Raw genomic sequence first — 24,584 nt, 5'->3', positions numbered from 1 at the left:
TTGAGTTATTGTATGTTGTTAAGGTATTTATTTTTTGTTTTGTAGTTATTTTCTGTGGGCCATTCCATGTCCAGCAGCATTCACTCTTCCAAGTCCATGGTAAACCATCCATTTTGAGTATATTGCATTATGTTCTTTTGTCACCTTCTAATTTGTAGTCTTGGAAACCTCTTGTAACCTTTCCTCTACTCCCACTTCCCACCTTATCCTAAACTTTCTGATACTTGAGAAAGACTATTAGGGGCTTTGGAGAAGTACTGTGACAGGTAGCTAGTGTGGTAGCTGACAGAATCCCACATACAGCCTGTGACTTTGCGGAGGCAGACATGAAATCTTTAAAAGTTCTAGAATGGAAACTTGTTTTCAGTTTTTAAAAAAGAAAAAAAAAAACCCTTAACTTCTAGCATTTCCTGACATGAAAGGCTATTCCTCATTGGACATCTTCTCTCCCCACCTTATCCCTATTATCTCTGTGCCTGAACAGAATATAATCTTCTTGAAGGCGGGGCCTGTTTTTGTTTTGTCTTTGTATCCCTAGTGATTAGTACATAGTAGACATTTGATCCAGACCTTTGATTTCACAAGTGTATAGAATTCCCAGCATTAGAAATTTCCTCCACCAAAGCAAGTTAGCAAGTTTAATTGATTTCCCCATGGTCACACAATTTAACTCTGAGGCAAGCCCTTTGTCCAGTTAGATTTTGGTTGAATTGAAATGGGATTAATTTTGGAGTGTTATGCTGTGGTGTAGACTTAGATTATTTCTGCCAGTCTGCGATTAGAAATTTAATCTCATTCTCTTACTTTGACATGGGGTCTGAGATTAGGAAAAGGAAGAAGAAATAGTGCTTTTGGCAAGGGTATAGTTGCTTTGCATTTCTGGATCATATATAGAACATCAGCTGAGGCATTGATGAGCATAACAGTAATTGCTTTTACTTGTGCTTGATTGTTGCCTCATTTAAAGGGTCTTTAAACAACCTAGCCTAACTACTATTTAAAAATAAGACCCCATGAAGTAAAAGCAGACATGTGGGGAGAATTCTGCCTTAACTTCTGGTAACATATCTAAGAGTTAAAGTATATTAGAAAATTATAAAACAAATGTGCTTTAGAACTAAAATCAGAATAGCTGTGAAAATCTGTAAGCATGAATAAGTGTCCTTCTTTAATTTGGAATTCAGAGATTTATATGTAATCCTCTGAAGAGGAACCATGTATGAGCTTCTTCTAGGGAAATCTTCATTTTCTCTCTTCTCCCTCTCCAAACTACCCACATAAGTTCAGAGGTATGGCCAATGCTCAATTTATTTCCTAGTTCTCTAAATTGAGTAGTCCTTGGAGGTCCGGTCAATTCAACAAGCATTAATTAAGCACCTCCTCAGTGTCAGGGTTGGGGCTAGATGCTGGAGATACAAAGACAAAAATTAAAATAGTCCCTACCTTCAAGGAGTTTATAATCTACTGGAAAATAGGATGGAATGCTTCCCTTGAACGCTTACTAAGAGATTTTTCTATGTTAATTTTAAAGCAGTGTTTGTTAATATGGGGACAGGAAGTTACAATAGCCAAACCACTAATCATAGAAAAATTATTCTCTCTGAAAGAAATGTGTCCTTTTAGGAGAAAGAAAGAGCTCTTCTCCCCCTCTGCATTACAGGAACATGTGTTCCTGGTGGAGAGGGAGGAATTAAATGGAATAAAGATAAAGCATGAGGATAAACACCTTCTGGTGAAGAGGACAGAAAAAGGGAGGAAGGATGTATTGGGGTGGCTATGAGACTAGAAAGAAAGATTTTAAAAGGGCCTGAAGGTTTCCTGTGTTCTTTAACATAGACTCTGTGTGGTCAGTGATACTAATATGGATTCTGATCTTTCATCCTTCATTCTTAGATGTATCATTTCCACTTTTATAACCTGTTAAACTCTTTGTGGGACCAGCCTTTAGGGGGTAAATAAGTGACCTTTCAGTCTAGTAATTGATTTTGTAGAACTGGCGAAATTTCTTATTTTTGCTTCAAGTAAGTAAATATCCCATGTTATTCTCAATTCTTTGGTTAATAGATTTATTCCAGAACCCTGAAAATAAAAGGTTGTATAGGCTTAAAATCACATAAAAGGAGTCTTTTCAGGCAGTCATATGGTCTACAGACTTCATTCTTGCAACCATCATGATTGTCTTAGAAGTAGTCTTGATCTGAAGTAATTTATTCCTTCTAAGTCTGGAGCCATTTGGACACTACAGCAATTCATTTGTATCAGTAGAAGGTTACATAGGTTGTATAGGCTTAAAATCACATAAAAGGAGTCTTTTCAGGCAGTCATATGGTCTACAGACTTCATTCTTGCAACCATCATGATTCTCTTAGAAGTAGTCTTGATCTGAAGTAATTTATTCCTTCTAAGTTTGGAGCCATTTGGACACTACAGCAATTCATTTGTATCAGTAGAAGGTTACATGGTATAATGGCTGAACTATTAAACCTGGAGTCAGGAAGATCTTGGTTAAGATCCTGCCTCTGAGTCTTATTAACTGCCTCTCACCCACTCTGAGCCTAAAATGTAAATGTATAGTGTCTACCTCAGAAGGTTGTCATGTGGCTCAAATGCAGTAGCATGTTATATCATGGTGTTATTACCTGTTAGAGTAGCTTATTAAACAATACCTGATTCACTAGAATTAAATGCTGCTTCCTAACATACCCAGAGTACAACTGGAGAATGCAATTCAAGAAATATTTATTAAGTACGTGATGTGAATAAGACATGGTTCTATGTACTAGAGATACAAAGATTCTCCTGTCCAGGAACTAATAAGGAGAAAGGTATGTGCACAAATAACTGTTACACAAGGGAGAGATCTAAGAGCGGTGCTGTGAGAAATTAGAAAAAGAAATCACTTTCCTTTTCGAAGGGAAGAGATCAGGGAATGCTAGGTGGGGAGGTGGAATCTGAGTTGATAAAAAGGGTCTGGATTAAGGGAAGCCCATTCGAGGAACGGGAGCAAGGTTTGAACAAAGACATAGATAAGAAGAGGCTAGATAAGAAAAGGGAAAAAAATATTTCATTTTTATAAAATATAGAGTGCATGTGAAGGATTAAAAAGGTAAGTCGGAGCCAGGTTGTGGATGACCATGAATGCAAGCCAAAAAATAATTTATTTGGGTGCCATTAAAGAGGTTCTGAAAGTTTTTGAGTAGAAATGGCATGGTCAGAAAAGTATTAGGAATACTTTAGGTTTTAGGGGAAATCTGCCTTCTACTGTCTTTGAATTATTAACAGAAACAGCCCTTAAGATGGAAAAAAAAAATCCAAACAGAATGACCTTCATCAGGTACTCATCCTAGAAAGCACACTAAAATGAGATGGTATTATGATAACTGCTAAATGCTACAGTTTTTAATACAGGAATTGGCTTAATTTGTCAATGTGCCAGGATTCCTGGAATGTCTGAAGACTGCTTATCTTCTTTTCTGCAGAGGTGCAGTACTCCTTCTTCTCCCACGGGCACAGTGTCATCTTCTGATTCCGGTGGTCATCATCTCAGCTGGGGAGAGCGGCAGGGTCAGTGGCTGCGTAGGAGAAGGCTAGATGGTGCCATTAACAGAGTTCCAGTGGGGTTCTACCAGAAAGTGTGGAAGATTCTTCAGAAGGTGAGCAGAGATAAAGAAAGAATAAGTTGGTCTGCATAAGGTGCGTACCAGGTTGCACTCCACTGAGATTGTGGTGTGAGGGGAGTCCTGAGCAAGAAGCTCCCAGTGTGCACACATGGTCCCTTCATGTGGTAACTCCCTTCTCAGAGACAGCATGTTGCCATGAAAAGAGTGCTGACCTTGGAATTGGGACAATATCATGACTGAAAAAATACCAGCTTCTGTGACCAGGGACAAATCAGAGTCACAGAACTGGAAGGGACCTTAAAGGCCATCAACCTCTACCTGTCCTTGACTCAGTATCCTGTCTATTTCACCTCCAAGTGCTTGAAGATCCCACAAACTAGTGAGGCTGCTCTGCAACTGCTGTGTTGCATGTGGACTCAGTGACTTTGTGCTTAGTCAGTAAACATTTATTAAACAGCACCCAGGCACTATGCTGAAGTTTGAGGGATAGAAAAAGGCAAAAAACAGGAGCTCACAATCTGATAGGAGAGGCAATAAGCAAACAAATATGTATAAACAAGCTACATATGAGATAAAGAAGAAATAATTAAAAGCAAAAAGGCACTAGAATAAAGTGGGGTTGGGAAAGCCTTCTTGTTGAAAATAGAGGGAACCAGGGAAGCCAGCAGTTGAAGATGAAGAAGGAGAGCATTCCAGCCAAGGGGGACAGCCAGAGAAAATGCCTGGAACTGAGACATGGAACATCTTGTTTGTGGAATAGCCAGGAGGCCAATGTCACTGGATCAAAGAGTATATGGAGAGGGGATTAAGGTGTAAGAAGACTGGAAAGGTAGTCATTTTAAAGACATTTTATATTTGCTCCTAGAAGCAACAGGAAGCCACTGGAGATTATCAAGTAGTGGGGTGACATGATCGAATCTGCACCTTAGGGAAATCATTTTAGTGGCTGAATGTAGGATGGATTGGAGTGGTGAGAGATTTGAGGCTGTGGCAGTAATTGAGGTGTGAGGTGAAGAAGGCCTGCACTAGAGTGGTGGCAGTGTCAGAGTTGAGAAGATGTTGCAAGAGATGTTGCAAAGATGAAAATGTTGCACGCCACTGAAACTCTCATATCAACAGATCAGCATGTGTTTTAACTGTGCCTTCCACATCTTGTACTTGTTCATTTGATTTTTTTAACCCAACTTTAAGATTTCATGCTTTACATTAAATTTTCTTATTAGATAGAGCCCACATTCTAATCTGCTGAGATCTTTTTGCATTCTACTTGCTATCCATAGTAACTGTTCCCAGCTTTGTATCCTTTGCAAATTTGATAAGCATGCCTATATTAATCAAGAAATTAGCAAACATTTATTAAGTGCTTACTGTTTTGGTGGAGCTGCAAATATAAAGAATGAAACACAATGCCTGCTCTAAAGGAGCTTATATCCTATCAGGAATGAAAACATGTATAAGTGTATGTATTAACTTTATATTTGTGTGGTACATAGATATATGTAGGTATGTGTGTATATATGTATGTGTGTATGTATTTTATATGTACATGTCTACCTTGATGAAATGTAAGCTCATCTGGCTTTGTTTGTAAACACTCACTGGTTTGTTCAATCTCTGCCTTTTCTTTTCTTTTTTTTAATCAAGCTAACATTTGTCCTCCTCCCAGTCTACGTCACCTTTCACATTCTTTATGACGGATAACTGAGAGCTCAGCAAGCACATCTGCCAGTTCTTTGGGTGCCCTTTGATGTTTATCTGGGCCAGATGTCTCGAGCACATTAAAGGAAGGCTAGGGATCTTTTAGCATCTCCTTAACTTTTCTTGTGTTTTCACTTCCTCTGAACAATTTTTGTTTTGTCCTTAGTAGAGTAAACATCAGCAAAATAAGTTAAGTAGTTTTGTTCTTTTCCCATTGTCCATTGCAATCCTATCTACCCTCAAATGAGATCAGCATATGTACAGAGCTTTGTGAACTTTAAAGCACTGTTAGCTATTCTTATTAAAACCCTGAGAATTCATCTTCTCCTTTCCCTGATCCTTTTTCTCTCAGTATAGCTTTCACAAAACAAAGTAGAACCTCTCATTGTCTTTAGCATTCATTGCCAGCCTAGGCTAATTCTGAGCTTTAGTCTCAGCTTCTAGTCCTTTCCTGATATTTTATATTCATTCTCTATTGTCTGCTCTTTACTTCTATCTTATATACTTGTCTTTTATAATCTGACTTAACAGTCTCTTTTGGCAGCTTTCCTCTTTTTTCATCTTTAGAACTGTTTTTGTTTATGTCCTCAGAATTTCAACCTCTCTGGGCCTCAGTCTTCTTATTTTTAAAATAGGGATAATGATATATCTGTAATACCTCTTTCATAAGATTTGGGACCAAATGGCATGCATGTAAAGTACTAGGTGAAACTTTAAGCACTTTATAAATGTAAACTATTATGATGAAGATGCCTTATCCTGGGTGTCCCCAAAGACCTAATATACCTATAAGCTTAATAGTTTACTGTCCCACCTTTAGATATAAGTTTTATTGAATGATTTTTTCTTTTCTTTTTTTTTCTTTTTGATGGGCAGGCGGGGTTAAGTGACTTGCCCAGCTGGGGTCACACAATGTAAGTGTTATGTGTCTGAGGCCAGATTTGAGCTCAGGTTCTCCTGACTCCAAGACCGGCGCCACCTAGCTGCCCCCTATAATGATTTTTAATCATTCATTCTGGACACAGAAGATAAAGAAAGCATATTAGAAGGACAAAAAGAGTCTCTGACTTCTAAGTGGTGTGGGAGATGAAAGGGACAACTAACTGTTAGGAAGTTCTTTATCATTTTGAGCCAGTTTCTGATGTTGCTTCCCCTTTAAATCTGAGCACCCAAGCTATTGCAGCATCTCCTTTAACTTTGCTGTGGGCTTGGAAGAGAACAGCTTCTCATGTTTGTCTAGAGAACACAGAAAGGAAGGAAATAGAAAGATATCTCTCCGTGGCCCTTCTCATTCTTCTTCGGGTTGACGTGAAAACTTATTTTTGTTTTTGCTTCAAGGAACAAATATGTTCCCTTTAGCTTAAAGCCTTGTGTAAAATCTCTGAAAGCTATCAGGAACTAACTGTATGACAGATATTTTTCCCCCGATTTTTTTTCCATTTCACAATAGAAATAAAAGAAAAACAAGCAATACAATGCTTTTTATAAAATGCTTTTATTTATAAAAGGATTTCCACAGCCCACAGGAAATATATTTTATAGGGAAATATAAGATATCTGCCCACTCTCCAAAATTAGACTCCTAACACCCATGTAGGAGAGTAGAGACCCCATTCAGAAGGTTCCTCACCCTTTCTGTTGTGTGTTCTGGAGGACTCAGAGTGGTGGAAGTACTATCAGCAAAGTGTGTTCTTGTAGTCCCAGGCCCCAGCTGAGTGTGAAGGCCAGTGTACCTGGTTTCAGGAATTTAGGATTGAGGCATAAGAAAGAGTAGGACCACTGTACTCTCAGAGAAATCTGGTTGTGCTAAATAATGTGGATTCCATCTGGATTTTCACTGGCTTGATAAAAGGTTCTTTCTGTCCTTAAGAAGCAGCTTTTTGTTAATTCAGGGCTTGATATTTATATACACAGCATCTGTGCACATACGAGTTCTTTGTGAGATTGGTGCTCATTTTAGAAGTCTCAAAAATAGATGATTACAAATGCACAGAACCATCACCTTACTGACCAGACTGATGAAAATGTCCCTTTGTATGGCACCAAGGGGAGCCACTAAGTCCTGTCAGTCATCTGTTGCTAAGTTGGATTGTGAGCTTCCATAAAGGAACAATCACCTGCTCCCTGGGGGACATTTGTTTTTGTGAGAATTGAAAGATGCCTGTGGGTCCACTGAGAACTGTTCCATCAAGATGACAGCTGTGGGTAGTGAGAACACTCGTCCTTTAAAAATACCCTGCCATGTTTCACACATCTTACAGGTTTTATAGGTAGTACAAAGGTGAGTATATAGCTCTGTGTGTATGTGTGTACATATTTAACACCTTCTGTACTTCATACCAAAATTAGTTATTGGTTTGTTTTTTCTTTTTTAGTGCCATGGTCTGTCTATCGATGGTTATGTTCTTCCATCTTCAACAACAAGAGAGGTAGAGTCATGAAAATGGTAGTATTCCTCCACTATTTTATAAGTGCTTTGTTTTTCTGTGGTTAGTACCTCCTTTCACTCTGTTTTTTTCAAACAGCCTTGCAAATAGAATATTGACCCACTAATTTTGCAGTCTTCCTTTTGTGTTTATCATCCTTACCTTCCTCTAACCATTCCTGGCTCCCTTTATTCTCCCTAACCCACCATATCCTCAACTCAAGAAATATAAACATCTCTAACAGTACATAGAGGATTTTACTCCATAAACACATATTCCCATAAAAATTAATGTTGAAGGAAAGACAGAATTGTATCCTTAGTGTTCCACTTATTTCTCTTGTGGTTCACTAGGCAGAACCTCAGAGTCTCTCTTGACCCTTCCTTCTCAGCTGACTACCGTCATCTATGTTGGCTTTGTATTACTGCAGCCAGAACTGCTCTTTCTTTCAGTTTTCAAACATATAGTGTTGTTCCTTGGATTGTTTTACATAAACTCTAAACTTTAGGTTGAGTAGAGATACACACTCTCTTGTTCTACCTTCCAATCTGCACATTGGTATTTAGCAGACTTAAGTCACTATCGCTTTCCTTTAACATCCTCTCATTAATTTTAGTCCAGTTAAGAGCTCGGACATGCTGTGGAAGTAAGGCTAACAGAACTGGAAAAGCACAAGTCATTCCACTGCCTGGAGAATATATCTTAAAAGTTAGGTATCAGGACAGCTAGGTGGCACAGTGGATAGAGCACCAGCCCTGGAATCAGGAGGACCTGAGTTCAAATGTGGCCTCAGACACTTCATACTAGCTGTGTGACCCTGGGCAAGTCACTTAACCCCATTGCCTAGCCCAAAAAAACCCCAAACAAACCCAAAAACAAACAAACAAAAAAAGTTAGGTATCATGACTCCAAATATACATGAGGGGAAAATGTAATCAATTCTCTTTCTGGCTTTGCCATTTGTTCATAGAATCAGAAAAGTTCTGGAAGGGGTTTAAATCCTGTATTTTGTCCCACTATCCTTGGACTGATGAATGTTTAAACCATCCAGGACAGATGGCTTTTCTCTGTGAGATTCCACTGAATTTAAAAGTGTGTCTTTTCTAATTGTTCTAAGCAGGTCACCTCAGCGAACCACAGCAGCAAACCAATGTATTATTTCCTCGACTATATAACTTGAGTTGTTTGATTTTGAGAATGTGTATCTTAGAACATTATGGTTTGTTCACATGAACATGACAGGATATGTTTTCTGTTTCTCTCCTATTATTTTGACCTCCTTCATCTCTGGCAGATGACCCCTCAGGAGATCAAGTTTGCTGTCCATGTGGAATCTGTGTTGAACCGTGTACCCCAGCCAGAATACAGGCAGCTGCTGGTAGAAGCTATCCTTGTCCTTACTCTCCTCTCAGACATAGAGTTGAATAGCATCGGAGGCATCATCCACATAGACCAGATAGTGCAGATGGCCAATGAATTCTTCCTAAAGGAACAGGTTTGTAGAGTGATGCCCTAAAAGAAATTGATGTAATCAGAGATGGGATATAGGATTTGGAAATTGGTTAGAGACCCTGCCTCTGGTAAAAGAGGGCATGCTCATATGATAGAGGTAATGCATTTTCCTAAGGTAGGAAATTCATCATATGACTCAGAAAATTATATTTCTGTGATTTATGAAACAAATTATATGAATATATAAGTAACATACATTACATATATATATAATAAAATAATGAATATTAGGAGACAAAATAGCATAGTGGAAAGGAAGGAAATTTTATACTTGTTTATAGGGAAAGAAATAAAAATTTTTCAAAAATCCTAAAGATAAGTATGTGAAAATTCATTGAGTTTTCTGAATACTTCTAAACTCAAGGCAGTTTTGGTTTTCCTGGTAGCGGTATTGGAATTATTTCTCCCGCTTAAAAAGAAAATATCATAGGTGTGTGTGATATCCCTCTCTTCCAGTTTCTGGCCTTTTCTAACCTATGGAATTAAATATAAAATTAGATGTTTATGTCTCATGCCTTTATCATTCATCTTTTTCCACCGCATCACCTTCTTTCCTCTCTCCCACAGACATCCCTGGGAGTCATGGACACCCTGGAACGAGACCCAACAACAGGAATTTGCCACTTTTTCTATGATAGTGCCCCAAGTGGAGCCTATGGGACTATGACTTACCTGACCAAAGCAGTTGCCACTTACTTGCAGGACTTACTTCCCAATACAGGATGCCTGATGCAATGAGGCATCCCCCACAGAAGTTAACATGGTTCCAGATCTGCCCTGGGCTTCACCCTTGAAAGACACTTCTTTTGTTGGATCCCTAGATCTTCAATGATAGTCCATCAGAAAACATTAGCCCAAAGGATGCTGGAATCTGACCTTGTCCCATACATACCCTTGTGTACGAGTACCATTGAGAACTATGCTTTTCCCTGAGTCACTCTATAGTGTCGTTTTCAAAGGTCATTTTTCTGGTGTAGATCTTGGAATATCTGGCCTCACTGGTTGTGAGAGGGAATTGGAAATGTCTTTCTTTTAAATACGAAGTAAATGAGAATCTAGCCTAAGCTGCTTCTCTAGAAGAGGCACAGAAATAGATTCCATGAGGATTAAATGCATCCTAAAGATGGAAAAGACCTTTATCCAAGCAGTATCTACGTGCCTTGTGGCAAAGTAGAAAAAAAAATTAACATTCAGGCTCAGTGTTTCTGTGCACTGAACTTTATTTTTTCCCCCTAAATATAACAAGTACATACATCTTTTTATGAAAAACTTCACTTTTGTGTGGCTTGACTTTTCTTCCTTGGCCTCTGATTATTTTATTGTAGGGACTTCCATTTGATTCAATTGTCTTATTTTCAGAATTCAGTGAAATTTGTCTATTGCCAAACTTAAGAAATTTGGTTCCTGTGATTGGGAGGATGGTGTAATTCTCATCTTGGCAGTCTTTCAACCAAGAGGCTTCCTCTGTTTTCTCAAAAAATGCTTCATTTTCTTACCCCTGGGGAAAAGAGGAAGGTGAAAGTCAAGTCTTTGTAGAAGGAGTGAATATGAGTATGGTTTAATTCATTTTAAAAGACTGGACAAACAGCTTCTTGGAAACAGGACCACTCACTATAGAGACCACATAGGCAGCTACTATCTACCTGGATGTGCTTTCCACCACCTTGTCTGCCAAGAGACAAAAATGGAATACCCTGGCCTTCTCTTTGCAACCATTTTAACACATTCTGGCACGGCAATGGATGTCTTGCCCTTTTGAGGGAGCCTGGGGTGTAATGGGTATGACTCATCAGATGCAGATGAAAATTAGTGGTGTGTTCCCAAGGGAAAACAATACCTCACCTTATAAATAGTACCAGGCATGGGACTTGAAAACTTCTCAGAGATTTGCTTTCATCCTAATGTTATTAGATAAATCTTGTTATAGATAATAATCTAGAAGAACAGAGGCAATTTGTAATAGGAACGTTCAAACTCATTGTCGGAGACTAAGCAATAAAATGATGGTAGAACAACACTACAATCTCTAATGACCTCTTTAAGCCTAATGTTCTCTATGTCTCATACAGCTAGTGAAACACTCAGTGTTGAGGAGAGCGGGAAAGAGAGCTGTAATGAATAGTTCGACTCCCTTAACCTCAGTACTTCCTAGACAATTCTCCAAGAGCAGTTATCAGTCTGCATTGATGGAGGGAGTTTGCTGTACAGGAAGTTCCCACTTTGTTAAAATCTGGGAAAGAAAAGATAGCTTTAGGAGAACATTCTACTTCTGGAGAGGAAGAGTCCTTTGCACTTCTATTGAGTACTACTGCTTCTAGGGGGCAGGGAGAGTCGCCATCATTATGAGGATGCACTGCTAGTTCATCCTGGGGAGAACCAAAAAATAGTGTTCAAAATAGCACTGGCAGAGTCAGAAGAGCAGGATTTGAGGCCCAGTTCTACCATCAAACGGTTAGTTCTGTGATCTTTTGGCAGGACCTCTTTTTTTTTTCTTTGTGAAGTAAAGTGGCAATACAAGATGGTTTCCAAGATCCTTTCATATTCTAACATTCTCTAATATTATTAATAATTCCCTAATGGTCATAAGGAAGAAGTAACTTTTAAATGAAAAATCTACCATCCAGTGTGTTAATGATAATTTGCTTAAAGCTTTCTATTAAAGGGCCCTTAAGTATCTAATTACCCATTGCTTTTTTAGTTCACCAAAAGAGAAAAATCGACACATTATTATTTATATGCTTATTTTTACTTGATGGACACCATTTATACAAGCAAATCTTTCTCAATGCCTTTTTCATTCTTTCAGCACCATATTGTTTTTTTACTAAAGCTTCAAGTTTCAATGCTGATGTTCAGATCAGCTTCACAGGTCCTCCAGAGCTTTCGCTGATTCTGATACAAACTTTTCCCTTCTTTTCAAAAAGTCAGGTTTGATTTGCATCTTGTCATAAACCAAGGAAAGTTTAAGGCAAAGTCTAAGTCATATAATAATAGCTAGCATTTATATAGAACTTACTCGGTGCCAGGCAGTATGCTAAGCATTTTACAAATATCTAATTTGATCTTCACAACAACCCTGGGAGCTCAGTCTTTTTTATTACGTTATGTAGGTGAGGAAACTGAGGCAAACCAGTGAAGTGAATTGCCCAAGGTTACACAACTAGTAAGCGTCTGAAGCTGGATATTCAGGTCTTCCTCCAGGTCCAACACTCATCATTTCCTCATGATCACATTATGCTTGGACATAACTAGCATTTTACCCATTTTTCCTTGGCTTCCCAGGCTGACAAGTGCATCCTTCAACTGAAAACATAAATTTCTGAGAGAGAAATTTTCTCCTGACACACAAAGGAGTAGTGTAGTGAAAGGACCATCAGTTCCAAGGTGCCCATGGTGGAGTGGGCCCAACCCTCACATTCGGATATGGGACTTGCTGTGTACTGTGCACTACACTAGGCCTTGGGGGGGAAAGGATACAGTGCCCATCATCCAGGACCTTCTAGTGAAGAGACGGTGCACATGCCTAAAAAACTATAATATGAAATTGAATATCTCAGCTTGTTGTCTGCACTCCCACTGTCATCCTCATCTCCCTCCCACCGCAATCTCGGATGTGACCTTTGGGTCAGCCTGCTTTTTATAGGTGGGCTTTCCTATCTTAGCTAGAACTAGGCCTCCACACCACTTCCTGACTATGTCCACATCAAGCTACCCCCATCATTCCTCTCCTCTTTGTGTATCTGTTGCCTTCCTCCATTTCAATGTAAGCTTAAGGATGGGGACTATCTCAATCACTTGTATTTATATTCCCAGCTTAGCACATAGGAAGTGTAATAAATGCATCTTTATCCACCTTTCATCTGTATCATGTTATCTATCTGTCATCTGTCCATCATCCATCTATCCACTTACCTGCCGCTACTTGAAAGATTTTTAACAACCATTTTTAAATGGCACTGTTGCCTGTCACTAACCTGATTCTAGTCATGAGGACGATATCCTGAGAGAGTCTCTGCTGACTTCAGCAGTCATGTGCTTCATCCAAACTGTAAAACAGATTCCTAACCTGGCATCCATAAACTTAAATAAGTTGATAATTACATTTCAATAAGATGAATTTCCTTAGTAATCTATACATTTTATAAATTGAAAAATGTTATTCTGGGAAGAGATCCATAGGCAAAGGGGTGCTGGAACTAAACCCACTTTATGATCTGATTGTTAAATTTCCAGGATAAGGTATTTGCACCTTGGGGGAAAAAACAAGCGCTACAAATGCAAATTAAACTCAGAAGTGTGTTATGCATACGTATTTTTTTTTTTAGAGAGCTGGTTAAACATTTGCCACCACATCCCCCATCTATAAGCTTCACCAAACTATCAAAGGAATCCATAATTCAAGGAAAGAAAAGAACACTAGGGGGAGGAAAATGCACATCTTCCTGAGTTGACTATCCTAAAGTCATCTTGTTAATCTAAGGGGTATAGTTAGTATGGATTTAGAATGGTACAATGGAAGATCACTGGCTGTGAAGTCAAAGGACAAGGGTTCAGATCCCATCTGTGTTAACTTTGGACAAATCATTTAACTACACTGGGTCCCACTTTCCTCATCCATAAAATACAGGAATTTGGACCAAACAGATTTCTGAGGTCCCTTTCAGCTCTTAGAGCTATGATTTTTTTCAATCTCTACCCACCAGAAACCGTGCCATGCTCCCTGAATATCTTTTAGGTTTCACTGATTTCACTTTAGGTTTCCTAGTTACATGATCTTATATGATTAAGTCAGATCATCTTATGAATAGACAGGTATGCTTAGCATAGAGTGCTATAGTTTGGATAGACTCAGTGAAATGAATTTTTAAAATACTGGAATATAACTTTGTTACATGACCATAGCTTTGTTTAAACCCAAACTCCAACCAGTATATAGGCACACTGAACCCAGGAGTTCCAGTAAAGATACAGTTAGGCCATTTCCCCACCATGGCTACAGCTATGCATGGACAAAAGAACGTAGAATGCAACACAGTTCCAAAATGCCATTCAACACATGGCCTCTTGGGGATCAGTGACAGGATCAGGATGGGGAAGTATCAGTGCCATCCTTTTTCATTCACACTTCTGTCAGATCTCCCCCCTAACTACTTCTTCCTTGATGTCTGTCAGTCTGAGTGACCAACCGTTCCTCTGGCTCACTTCTCAACAGTGGAGTGATAGGATATAGGCACTAGTAAGACTCAACTCTGGTCAAGACTCTGTCCCATTACTGCCTTGCCTTGTGGGTTTCCTTTTGTGCTTAAATTTTATCCCTTCTGCCTCACCAAGAACCAGTTATATCCCTTTGTCTTCTGATGAGCAGTTAATTGGGCTACTGCTCTGCCCTTATCACAACCACCAGCTCTATGCCCCTGTCCTTAGAGTTGAGGGAGTGAATGAGAGTGTTACAGGTACAAAACAGTGAATTTGAGAAAGGAAAGATCCCCTCTGGTATGTACGCTTTAAGAGGTCAAAGACAGTCTATGTTCTGCAGAGCACATAGCACAATTCAAGTGCAAACCAGCTAATGAGTTTACCAACTAAATTGGGTTGAAACTTGGGAAGGAAAGAGGGCAAATATGTCTTCTATGTAAGATTGACTGACTTGTTGACCTTGCTCTGAAGTAGATGTTTCCAAAAGTTTCAACTTTAAGCTGCTAATCCAAATTAGGTACAACTGTCTCAGTTCCTAAAACATTTCCATTTCAGAGACAGCTTATAAGGATAATTTGATTCATTTGTTGGTTGCTTTGCTGGAACGTTCTATATACACAGTCACTGTGAGGCAAGTCCTCATTTCAACTTCAGAGTACAAAAGAAGAGACAATTCTCTGGAACAAGCCTGATTCTAATTTAAAACAATCTGCTGCCCAGAGAATGTGGAAAGAAGCAGACACTCTTATTTTGTGCTGCCCCTTAGAGCGCAAGCAAGGGGGATCAGCCCTAATAAGAAATTCAATCTAAGTGTTTGATTCACTTTTTCAAAAGATCTTTAAAATGAAATCCTGAAATAGTGTTGCATTTCCACAGGCAACCAGCTGCTGGATTCAAAGTGTGGAAGCAAGCTTCCAGTCTTGCTTTCTTTTTTTAAAGCCTTCGAAAGACCCACGTGGAGCAATGGAAAATATGTATCTGTAACTGAGAATTATAGGGACAGGCACAGCTAGAATGGCCCATTTTTTTTTTTTTTTTTTTTGGTAGTTCACTGATTGTCCATTTGAGGTAAAGCGGAGAACACCAAGGCCCGTTGAGCACTTGTGGGTGACCAGAGCTCTCTGGCCTGGAATAATTTTAAAGACTTAACGGTGGACTTTGCTCCTCTTTGGTTACCACTTTAGAAAAGAAAGAAGGTCAGTTTTGGACTAACTGGGATCTAAACAAATAGAGTTGAGCTGGCATAGTGTTCTATTTTGCAGTGATTGATGTCTTCAAAGAGCTAATACTGGTCCTTTGTGTTTCTTGACTCAAAAGGCTTTTCCTCGTTGTGACCTTTTGACCAAATTGATGATGATAATTTGCAAATTATCCAGGCCCATTTCCCTCCTCTCCTGCTCACATTTAAGCCATTTTACTGGTTATTAGCAGTTCTACTCAATTGATAAGCATTTAAGCAACTACTCTGTGCCAGGGACTATAGTGGGGAAACAAAATTAAAAATTATTCACATTTGGGTAGCATTTTAAAGTTTACAGAAGATTTGGATATTTTTAATGATAAATGTGCCATAAAATATCATAATCTTCATTTTATAGATGAGGAAATTGAGGCTTAGAAGGATTAAACAAATAATTTGTCCTTGTCTAGTCACACACCAGTAAGTGTTGAAGAAAAATTCTAATTTACCTCCTGATTCTAAATCTGGCACTGTCCTTGACATAGGAAGAGCCTAGAGTATGACCCTGGCTCATCCCCAAGGCTAGATTGAATATCCCTACAATTTGCCTTTGTGCCCCTGCCCTGAAATTTTACCTGTCAGAACATTCAGCTATGCAGCATCACTTGAGTATGTGGAGGGAAGACCAGCAAAGCAAGAAGAACATCATTTGGTGCCTCTGAGATGAATTGCAGAGAGTCAGTTCTCTGGTATTTGGGATCCTTCTCAGTCTGGGCTCCAATATACCTTGCCATGCAGGTTGCTCGTGAATCCCCTTCCTACAATTTACAATTCATTCAGAGAGTGGTCTGCTTTCTCATGCACTACATTCCATCTTTTCTCTCTGTTTTTGCCTGAGCAATCCCCATGACCAAAATGCCCTTCTTCTCACCTCCGCATCATACAATCCTTTATTTCCATCATGACACAGCTGAAGTGCTGGTTTGTATGCAGAGTGCTTTCCTGATTCCTGCCCTCCTTGCTACCTCAGATGAATTTTGTAATTATTCTTTGTAAATTTATACAGGTACTGGTTGTATACCCCAATAGAATGAAACCCTCTTTAGGGCAGATAACTTTTACTTTTTGTTCTTGTATCCCCAGCATCCAACACAGTGCCTGGCACATAGTGGGTACTTAATATACACTTATTAATTAATTGAAGCATTCACACCAGAACTTCTGTCTTCCCAGTGACAGATTCTGAGTGTTTATAATTCAACATTCCATAAAAGAATGGAAAATAGTAAAGGAAATTCACTGGGAATTGTGTGTAAGTAAGGGGCACAGGGTCAGACAGACTCAGACAGATGGCCAAATTACAGGCATTACCCACTGATATATAGGAAAACCATGCATTTTCCCTGGATGCATTCTTTTAAACCTTGGTGGACCTGAGGTGTTAACTGCATCCATCTCCTAGCAGCAATTTACTCAATTGGCACTGTCCATTTCCCTGTGTAATAAAACCTTGAATTCTGACAGCAAATCTAATCTTTTACTTATGTCTCCAAAGAGTGGTAACTAGAGGAAGAAATTGAGAATATCTGAAATGCTTTCTGTGCAGCACCACAGATAAAAGAATTTGTTCGCTACCGAGCCATTTTTTTCTAATGAATAAATGGCATTCCTTTCACTAAATAAAAAAGATAGACAAGAGGAGCAGGAGCCTCAGGAAAGGGTCTGCAAGTCATCTCAGGCTATTGATTGCTGCTATTTCATGCTAGACAGGAAGGCAAGCTTGGCCTTTTCCGATGTAAGCTACAGCAAAGCTGTCTCTCAGTTCTATTCTCTTGCCTGCCAACCTGGATAATTTCTTTTGTCTCTCCTGCTTCCTTATTGTCATAAGCATATAAAAATCACGCCCCCCCACATCCTCCACCCCCTGCTGCGCTTTCTTTGAAGGTGACTCTTTGCTTTGAAGTCCCCACCATCTGTTCTCTGAGCATTTACCATCTGTGCCTGTAACTGATTCCCAGCAAGCCCCTGCTCCACAGATTTGCTTGCTCAAGTTATTTATAAATGTCTCAGGACAGGAAAAGTAGATGATTTTTGTCATCGTTTTGTGTGACGAAATTCTGTCCTTCATCTGTGGTCATCAGAAAGGGTACATCTTGCCTGGAGTGGAGCGGAGTGAAGAATTGTCTCTCAGTATTCATGTGGCCTAGTGCATGCCACCTGGGTGTGGGGAAAATATCCCAACTTCACCCGGTTCAAAGTTTATCTTTAAGTGGTTTAGCCCAGCAGCATAAGTCTGAAAGGAATGTTCCTTTTGTAATTCTATCAGGGAAATATCAAACGAGAAACATAATTTGCACACCTATAAGTGGGAATTTCCATATCTAGGGCAAGACCAATGAAAGTCAAATTCATTTCACTGGGGGCAGGGATGAAAGTGGGCCTGGGCCCAGGGTATGTTAGGGGAAATGGAGATACTGTAGGCCATTCGTGGAAAGCAATTGCTAGGCTTCTGGATAGAGAAGGGGAACATAGGAGAATGGGAAGGTTTTCTGTCCATATGCCAAAGAAAAGCAAGTGTTATGAGTGTTTATTCATTTTGGAACCTTGGGACAATGCCCTGGTTGCTTTTTTTCTCCCTGGCCTTGTTAAGCCTGTAATAATGTATATAGTTCAGGATAAGAATTTTTGAGACCATCCAGTCAATCCCACTGTCTTTCTGGCTCTGCTAAATCCTGGAAGAATAAGATTTTTAAATTTTTTTTCAGTCAAAGACAAGGTTTATTAGAACATCCATCATATTGGGCAGACTCTTAAAGAGTCTAAATGTTAGTGAGCTATTGGCTAGATTTTAAGAATCTGAGCATCTTAATGGAGACAAGATGGACCTTATATACAGAAAGACTATGGGAGGGATCTAGGAGTGGCCAAGTAAGAACTTATTTTTAATGACCTATAAAGGAGCAGAGAGCAATGTGGCATATTGGATAGAGAATGACATTGGAGCCAGTTACCTGAACCCAGTATCAAGTGCTGCTTCTGTCACATCCTTGTGTGACCCTGGGCAAGTCACTTAACTCCTCAGTAATCTAGGCAGCAAAAACTGTACATTTCAGGGTAGGTGCCAATCTGCATGGATAGCAGGAGTTTCCTCATCTGCAGTTCCTTATGCAAATCTAGTCACAGTTCCAGTTTCTATTCCTTATAAAGGAGAAGATTCCATAGCACATCAACAACAGAAACTTCTGCTATTAGACAATGATTATCAGAAAGCATTTTATCACTTATATAAATCCTTTAGCTTTATCTCATCTTCTCTCTTTCCTCTCTCCCTCCATCCCCAAAGGAGATTGAAAATAGTTGCAACAATTTGCCTCAGATAGGATGGAGAATCATGACTTTTATTCATTTTAGAAAATATTTTGTGTTGTCCATTCAGGACTAAGCCTACATTTACACATTTAAGGTGCCTATGACCACAGAAAGGAACTATGAAAAATTTAAGCAGTCTGATTCAGTCTGATTTAGTTTCATACTTTGACCCCTGCCCCATTTTCATTCCTGTGTAAGGGAGAGGGAATGATTTGGTTCCTCCCCCAGCACGTACACTCCTGCTAAATTAATGTAATCACAGAATGATGAGGTATTAATATGTTAATCCCTTTAGAAACATGAACCTCTCTCAATCAGAAGAAAAAATTATTGGATAAACAATTGATGGGCTATGACTCCAAGTAACCTTTAAAAGATGTCCAGTTAGTTCAGGTGAGTGCCCACCTGGAGTTCCTTGTGGAGAAGACCATTGGGAGAAGGGGGAGGAAGAGATTTCTTTCTCCTCACCTCATCAACCATGTTGCCGAGCAGTAGAGCCATTCACTCAAAAAGAGGCACACCATGCAGCAGAGTCAGTTCAAGAGAGTTTAAGACACAGATGAGGGTACATAGACACACGCTCTACATAGACACAGACACAGATGGGCAGTCACTCGAGGCTACAAGAACCTTCAGGTGGAGCCAGCCACGGACTCAAGAGAGAGCTAGCCTCAGCAGCTGAGAGTAAGCTGAAGAGAGGATTCCACAAAGAGGGAAAGAGATTTGAGGTGGTACAGTACTAGAGGGGTGAGTAGCTTTGGCCCCATGTTTCCAATACATGTACATCGCTACTGTTGTACTCTAAGATTATAGCCATTCTTCCAATGACTGCATTAGAGGAATAGTGTGAACCAAATTGTTGGGTATTTTTTGGAGGGAGATATAGCTACTGTTCTTTCTATTCCATTTTAGTAAATGCTTTTTGCTATGAACTTTGTCTACTGGCTGTTAACCCAAAACATACTGGTGGGGGCTTTGTGGGTATGTAGTTTTAAGAATATCCACCCATAAGGTACCCTTGAATCTTGAGCTACTAGCCACCCTCTAAAGAAGTAGCCCAGAGAGGATGCCATGTATCCAGGAAGAAATGCTTCATAACATTGCCTCAATGCCTCATGTGGAAACCTGGGGTAAGAACCAACATCCTTAGAGGTTACCTAACCCTATTGTCTTCAGTGGGAGTACAGTGTAATGAACACATATAGGTGTGAAACTAAATTCAACACTCACCACTGAGCTCAAGAGAGAAAAATTCAACAGTGTCTCATCAGGCATTCATGCTAATGAGCCCCCACAAAGCATTGTCTGAATGTCAATACTGCCCAGAAATAATCAAACTGGGCACCTTTCAACTTAGAGCATCCTTGAATATTAGGAAACTATAACGAAATATGGAAAGGGAAGCTGAGGACAGACATCTGATTCTCTTGATGTCCCATGCTGTATCAGCTGAGACTATCTTTCACCACTATTAAACTTATTCTGGACCCTGAGTGACAGCACTTCCGAGAAAAGACACAAATGACAGGCATATCTTTCCTTCCAAGTCTGCAGCCAGCTGGGGAGTTTAAAAAGAATAAATTGGAACTGATTCATGGAATGGGCCTCGCTCCTAACAGGGTGAGTAATGTCTTCCAGCTGTCACCAGGGATCTCTCTCTGTCTCTCTGTCTCTCTCTTTCTCTCTCTGTCTCTCTGTCTCACTCTCTGTCTTTCTGTCTTTCTGTCTCTCTCTCTCTCTCTGTCTTCTCTCTCTCTCCTTCTCTCTTCCTCTTCCTCTCCCTATTTCCTCTCTGTATCTCTCTTTTTTCTTCTCTATCTCTCTCTGTGTCTCTGTCTCTCCTTGCCTTCTTTTCTCTCTTTGTCTCTTTCTGTCTCTCTCTTCCTCCTTTTCTTTCTCTGTTTGACTCTGTCTCTGTCTCACAACATTTTTTTCCCCATAGCATGTCCCCATTTTACCTTTCTAACCTTATTTCACATTACTTTCCTCCACATATTCTCCTACATGTGTGACCTTGGGCAAGTCACACAAACTTCTCTGGGCCCTGATTTTCTCAACTGGAAATGAGAGGGTTGGACTAGATATTCTCCAAGGTTGCTTATAGCTCTAAATACTATGATCCCACCCTTCAGACAAACTGATCTCTGATTCCATTCTTGGTCTTCATTCTCCCTTCTCAGTCTCTTTGCTCACAGTATGTTCCCTGTGCCTGCCATGTGCTCCCTGTTCAGTTCTGATTTTTTCCTTTTTTTGACTTGGGGCAAGCCTGTGATTCCATTGGTATAATAAATTTCCTTTTAGCAAATCCCTTTTACTAGTACAGCCAGATTTTCACCCGAAATGCAATGTAAAGTCTTAAAGAGTTGCTCTTATAGATGGTAATAAACTTTTTTTTTTCTTTTTAGCTAATCAATGGGGTTAAGTGACTTGCCCAGGGCCACACAGCTAGTAAGTGTTATGTGTCTGAGGCCAGATTTAAACTCAGCTCCTTCTGAATCCAGGGCTGGTGCTCTATCTGCTGCGTCACCTCGCTGTCCTCTTGATAGTAAGCTTCTTGACAGTTATAAATATGTTTCATCTAAATTCTCTGTTTCCTCAGTGCCTATCACAATGATCTGCACACAGTGGGTACTTAATAAGTGTTTGTTGAACGAATGAATTCTGATTTGAATATATTTCGGCTGAATATATCCAGTGAATGTATCCTGAAATATCCAGTGTTAACAGGCTTGATTTTAATTTCATTGATGGCAATGGAGTCTTGGAGACCAGTAACCTTCAAGATACTGGATTCTTCGATGTTTAAATGTCATCATCTTGTTTTTCCTCCCAAAGCTCTAAACAGCAATCCTTCACCAAAATAAAATGTAATGAACTTGAGCCATACATACAATTGAATAAAATTCAAAAGGAAAGAGGGGAGGGGGAAAAGAGTGTTGCCATTTGGCACTACTTTCTCAGCACACTGAGTCACACTCCCTGTCAAGCTGGGCTATTGACATCCTACACTCTTTTGGAAAAGATACATGTGTCACAGTCAATTCCTCTAAATCTCCACTACATTTGTTAGGCACTTGTCTTTCCCTGTGCCAATCAATCAGCAGGCTCTTATTAAGCATCTACTATGTGCCAAATATTCTTCTGGGTATTAGAGATACAAGGACAAAAATGAAACAGGAAGAGATGAGGAAGGAAAGCGTGCCAAACATGGAGGATAGTTAGTATCCTAGAGAATGTGTGGAGGGAAATGATATATGAGAAACCTGGAAAGGTGGGAAGGGGTCATGTTGTGAAGAGATTTAAATGTCAAATAGAGAAGTTTGTATTTGATCCTAGAAGAAATAGAGAGTCACTGAAGATTGTTGAGTAGGTAGGTGACATAGTCAGACTTACACTTTACGAAAATTACTTTGGTGGTTTTTCAAAGGATGGATTGGAGTGGAAGAGATCTGAAGCAGAGAGATGAATTAGGAACCTAATGCAATAACCCAGGCAAGAGGTGATGAAGGCCTGAACTATCATAGCGTGGCAGTGCAAGTGGAAAGAAGGAAACATTTACACGAAGTGTTGTTTAGGTAGAAATGCTAAGAGGTGCTGCAGTGGATTGCCAGGTCTGGAGTCAGGAAGACTCATCATCCTGAATTCAAATGTGACCTCAGACACTAGATGTGTGACCCTGGGCAAGTCACTTCATCCTGTTTGCCTCAGTTCCCTTATCTGTAAAATGAGCTGGAGAAGGTAATGGCAAACCACTCTAGTATCCTTGCCAAGAAAACTGCAAAATAGGGGCAGGAAGAGTCGGACATGACTGAAACGACAGACGAAGAAAAAGAAGAAAAAGAAGAAGAAGAAGAAGAAGAAGAAGAACAACAACAACAACAATAACAACAACAACCTGGGTATCAGAAGGATAATGGTGCCCTTTATAGTAATAGGGAAGTTTGAAGGAGGAGTGATTTGAGTGGAAATATGCTGAATTCTGTTTTGGATTTGTTGAGTTTATGATTCCTACAGTATATTCATTTTGAAATGTCCAGTTGGCAGTTGGTGATACAGGACTGGATCTCAGGAGAGAGACTAGGGTTGGACATATAGATCTAGTAATCATTTGCATAAACATGATCATTGAATCTATATGATGTGATGAGGTCACCAAGCGAGAGTGTAGAGAAAAAAAAAGAAGATCCAGGACAGAGCTCCACAATTAGGGGGCACCGAGTCAGCAAAAGGCACTAGGAAAGAAAGGCTGGAAGAGCAGTGTCAGAAACCAAAAGAGAGAATATCTGGGAGATATGTTGACCAGTGGTCAACAGTGTCAAATGGTTCAGAAAGTGATTAAGAGGATGAAGAATGAGAAGAGATCATTAGAGATTACAGGTAACTTTGGAGTGAAGTTTCCGTTGACAAGTTGGAAGCCAGATTGAAGAAGGTTTTAGGAAGAGTGAAATGAGAGGAAGTAGATAGCTTTTTCAATGAATTTTAATGAATTTGTCTAAGAAAGGGTGGAGTGGAACAGGATGATAGCTAATAAGGATGGTAGGAGTTTGTTTTTTTGGGTGAAAGAGAGACGTATTTGTAGGTAGCAGGAAAGGAACAAGAAGATAGGGAGAGTCCAGCTTTCAGGGAGTAAAATGATTCTGAAATGATATTTCCTCAATTTGTTTTCAAATTCAGTTGTTTTTGACGGTAGATATCTTACATTTTCTTCTATTTTACAATGCTTTAACTTCATTCAGATATTTCTTGTTGTCTCATATAATTATTGAATTCTGGTTGCTTCATTCTCTTTTTAAGGGTACATACTACTTGGGTAAAGTTTTCTGTCTTCTGTCCTAAGCTATTTATTCTCCTTCCAGTTTTTTCTTCTCAAAATTTCATTTCATTTTTTATCTCTAGATTTATTTGTCCAAGCCATTCTTGGAGTACTTGTAACCAAATCACTTTTCCCCCTGCTTGTTGTTGTTATGGGGTTACTCTCTTTTCTGGGTTCACCTCTTGGACTTCTCTTAATCTATAGTATTTTTTTTTCAGCTTTATATTCTGTTTACTGATATTTAAACTTCAGTTTTTGGTTTGGGATTTTGTGCCTGGGCTAGATCCCTCCAACAATCTTAAATGGGCTGGGTTGTCTTCTCTTCAATTCTGATGAACTTGTGCTGCTAATCTAGATGGGGTGGCTATTATTAGACTCTACCTTCTGTCTCATTCTCCTGGTGGTCTATAGTGGGTTTTGGTCTTTTGCTTTTTCTATGCACTATCTTCATTTGGGAGTTTTTCTGTTCTCTGCTGTGACCCCAACAGCCTCTAGTTAGATGATGGAGATCATGGCCTTCACAGCTGATGAACAAGTACTAAGTTGACTCTATCTGTTAATGGGGTTCCCATTGTTCTTTTGAGAACATAGTGAGGTACCACTTCTCTATGCAGTGATTTGTAGAGGCTTGTTCCACCACCCTCCCTTTTATTCTCTCAGACCTGAGCTAGGATCTGGCTTCATGTATATGATTAGCGGAGCTGGACCCGACTGAAGTGTCTTTGCTCAGAGGAAGTCCATCAATTGGACTTCAATCAGTTGGCCGGTTT

The 24,584-nt window shown here is 39.6% G+C and overlaps 1 protein-coding gene across 3 annotated transcripts in view; it reads left to right on the top strand.

The window, feature by feature from the left end:
• PHKA2 (phosphorylase kinase regulatory subunit alpha 2) overlaps nt 1–13,113 on the top strand; it is a 109,569-nt gene extending 96,456 nt beyond the window's left edge. For all 3 annotated transcript variants that reach the window (XM_027835312.1, XM_027835311.1, XM_027835313.1), the window contains exons 28-32: nt 46–99; nt 3,480–3,653; nt 7,694–7,747; nt 9,039–9,239; nt 9,824–13,113. In XM_027835312.1, the coding sequence (XP_027691113.1) occupies nt 46–99; nt 3,480–3,653; nt 7,694–7,747; nt 9,039–9,239; nt 9,824–9,994 (654 nt within the window). In that variant the 3' untranslated portion in view covers nt 9,995–13,113. The remainder of the gene's footprint in view (nt 1–45; nt 100–3,479; nt 3,654–7,693; nt 7,748–9,038; nt 9,240–9,823) is intronic.
• Nucleotides 13,114–24,584: the final 11,471 nt, after the last annotated feature.

The sequence above is a fragment of the Vombatus ursinus genome, unplaced genomic scaffold, assembly GCF_900497805.2.
Source record: "Vombatus ursinus unplaced genomic scaffold, bare-nosed wombat genome assembly UNPS02014814.1, whole genome shotgun sequence".
NCBI classification, from domain to species: Eukaryota; Metazoa; Chordata; class Mammalia; order Diprotodontia; family Vombatidae; genus Vombatus; species Vombatus ursinus.
This window is presented reverse-complemented; position numbering and strand designations above follow the sequence as displayed.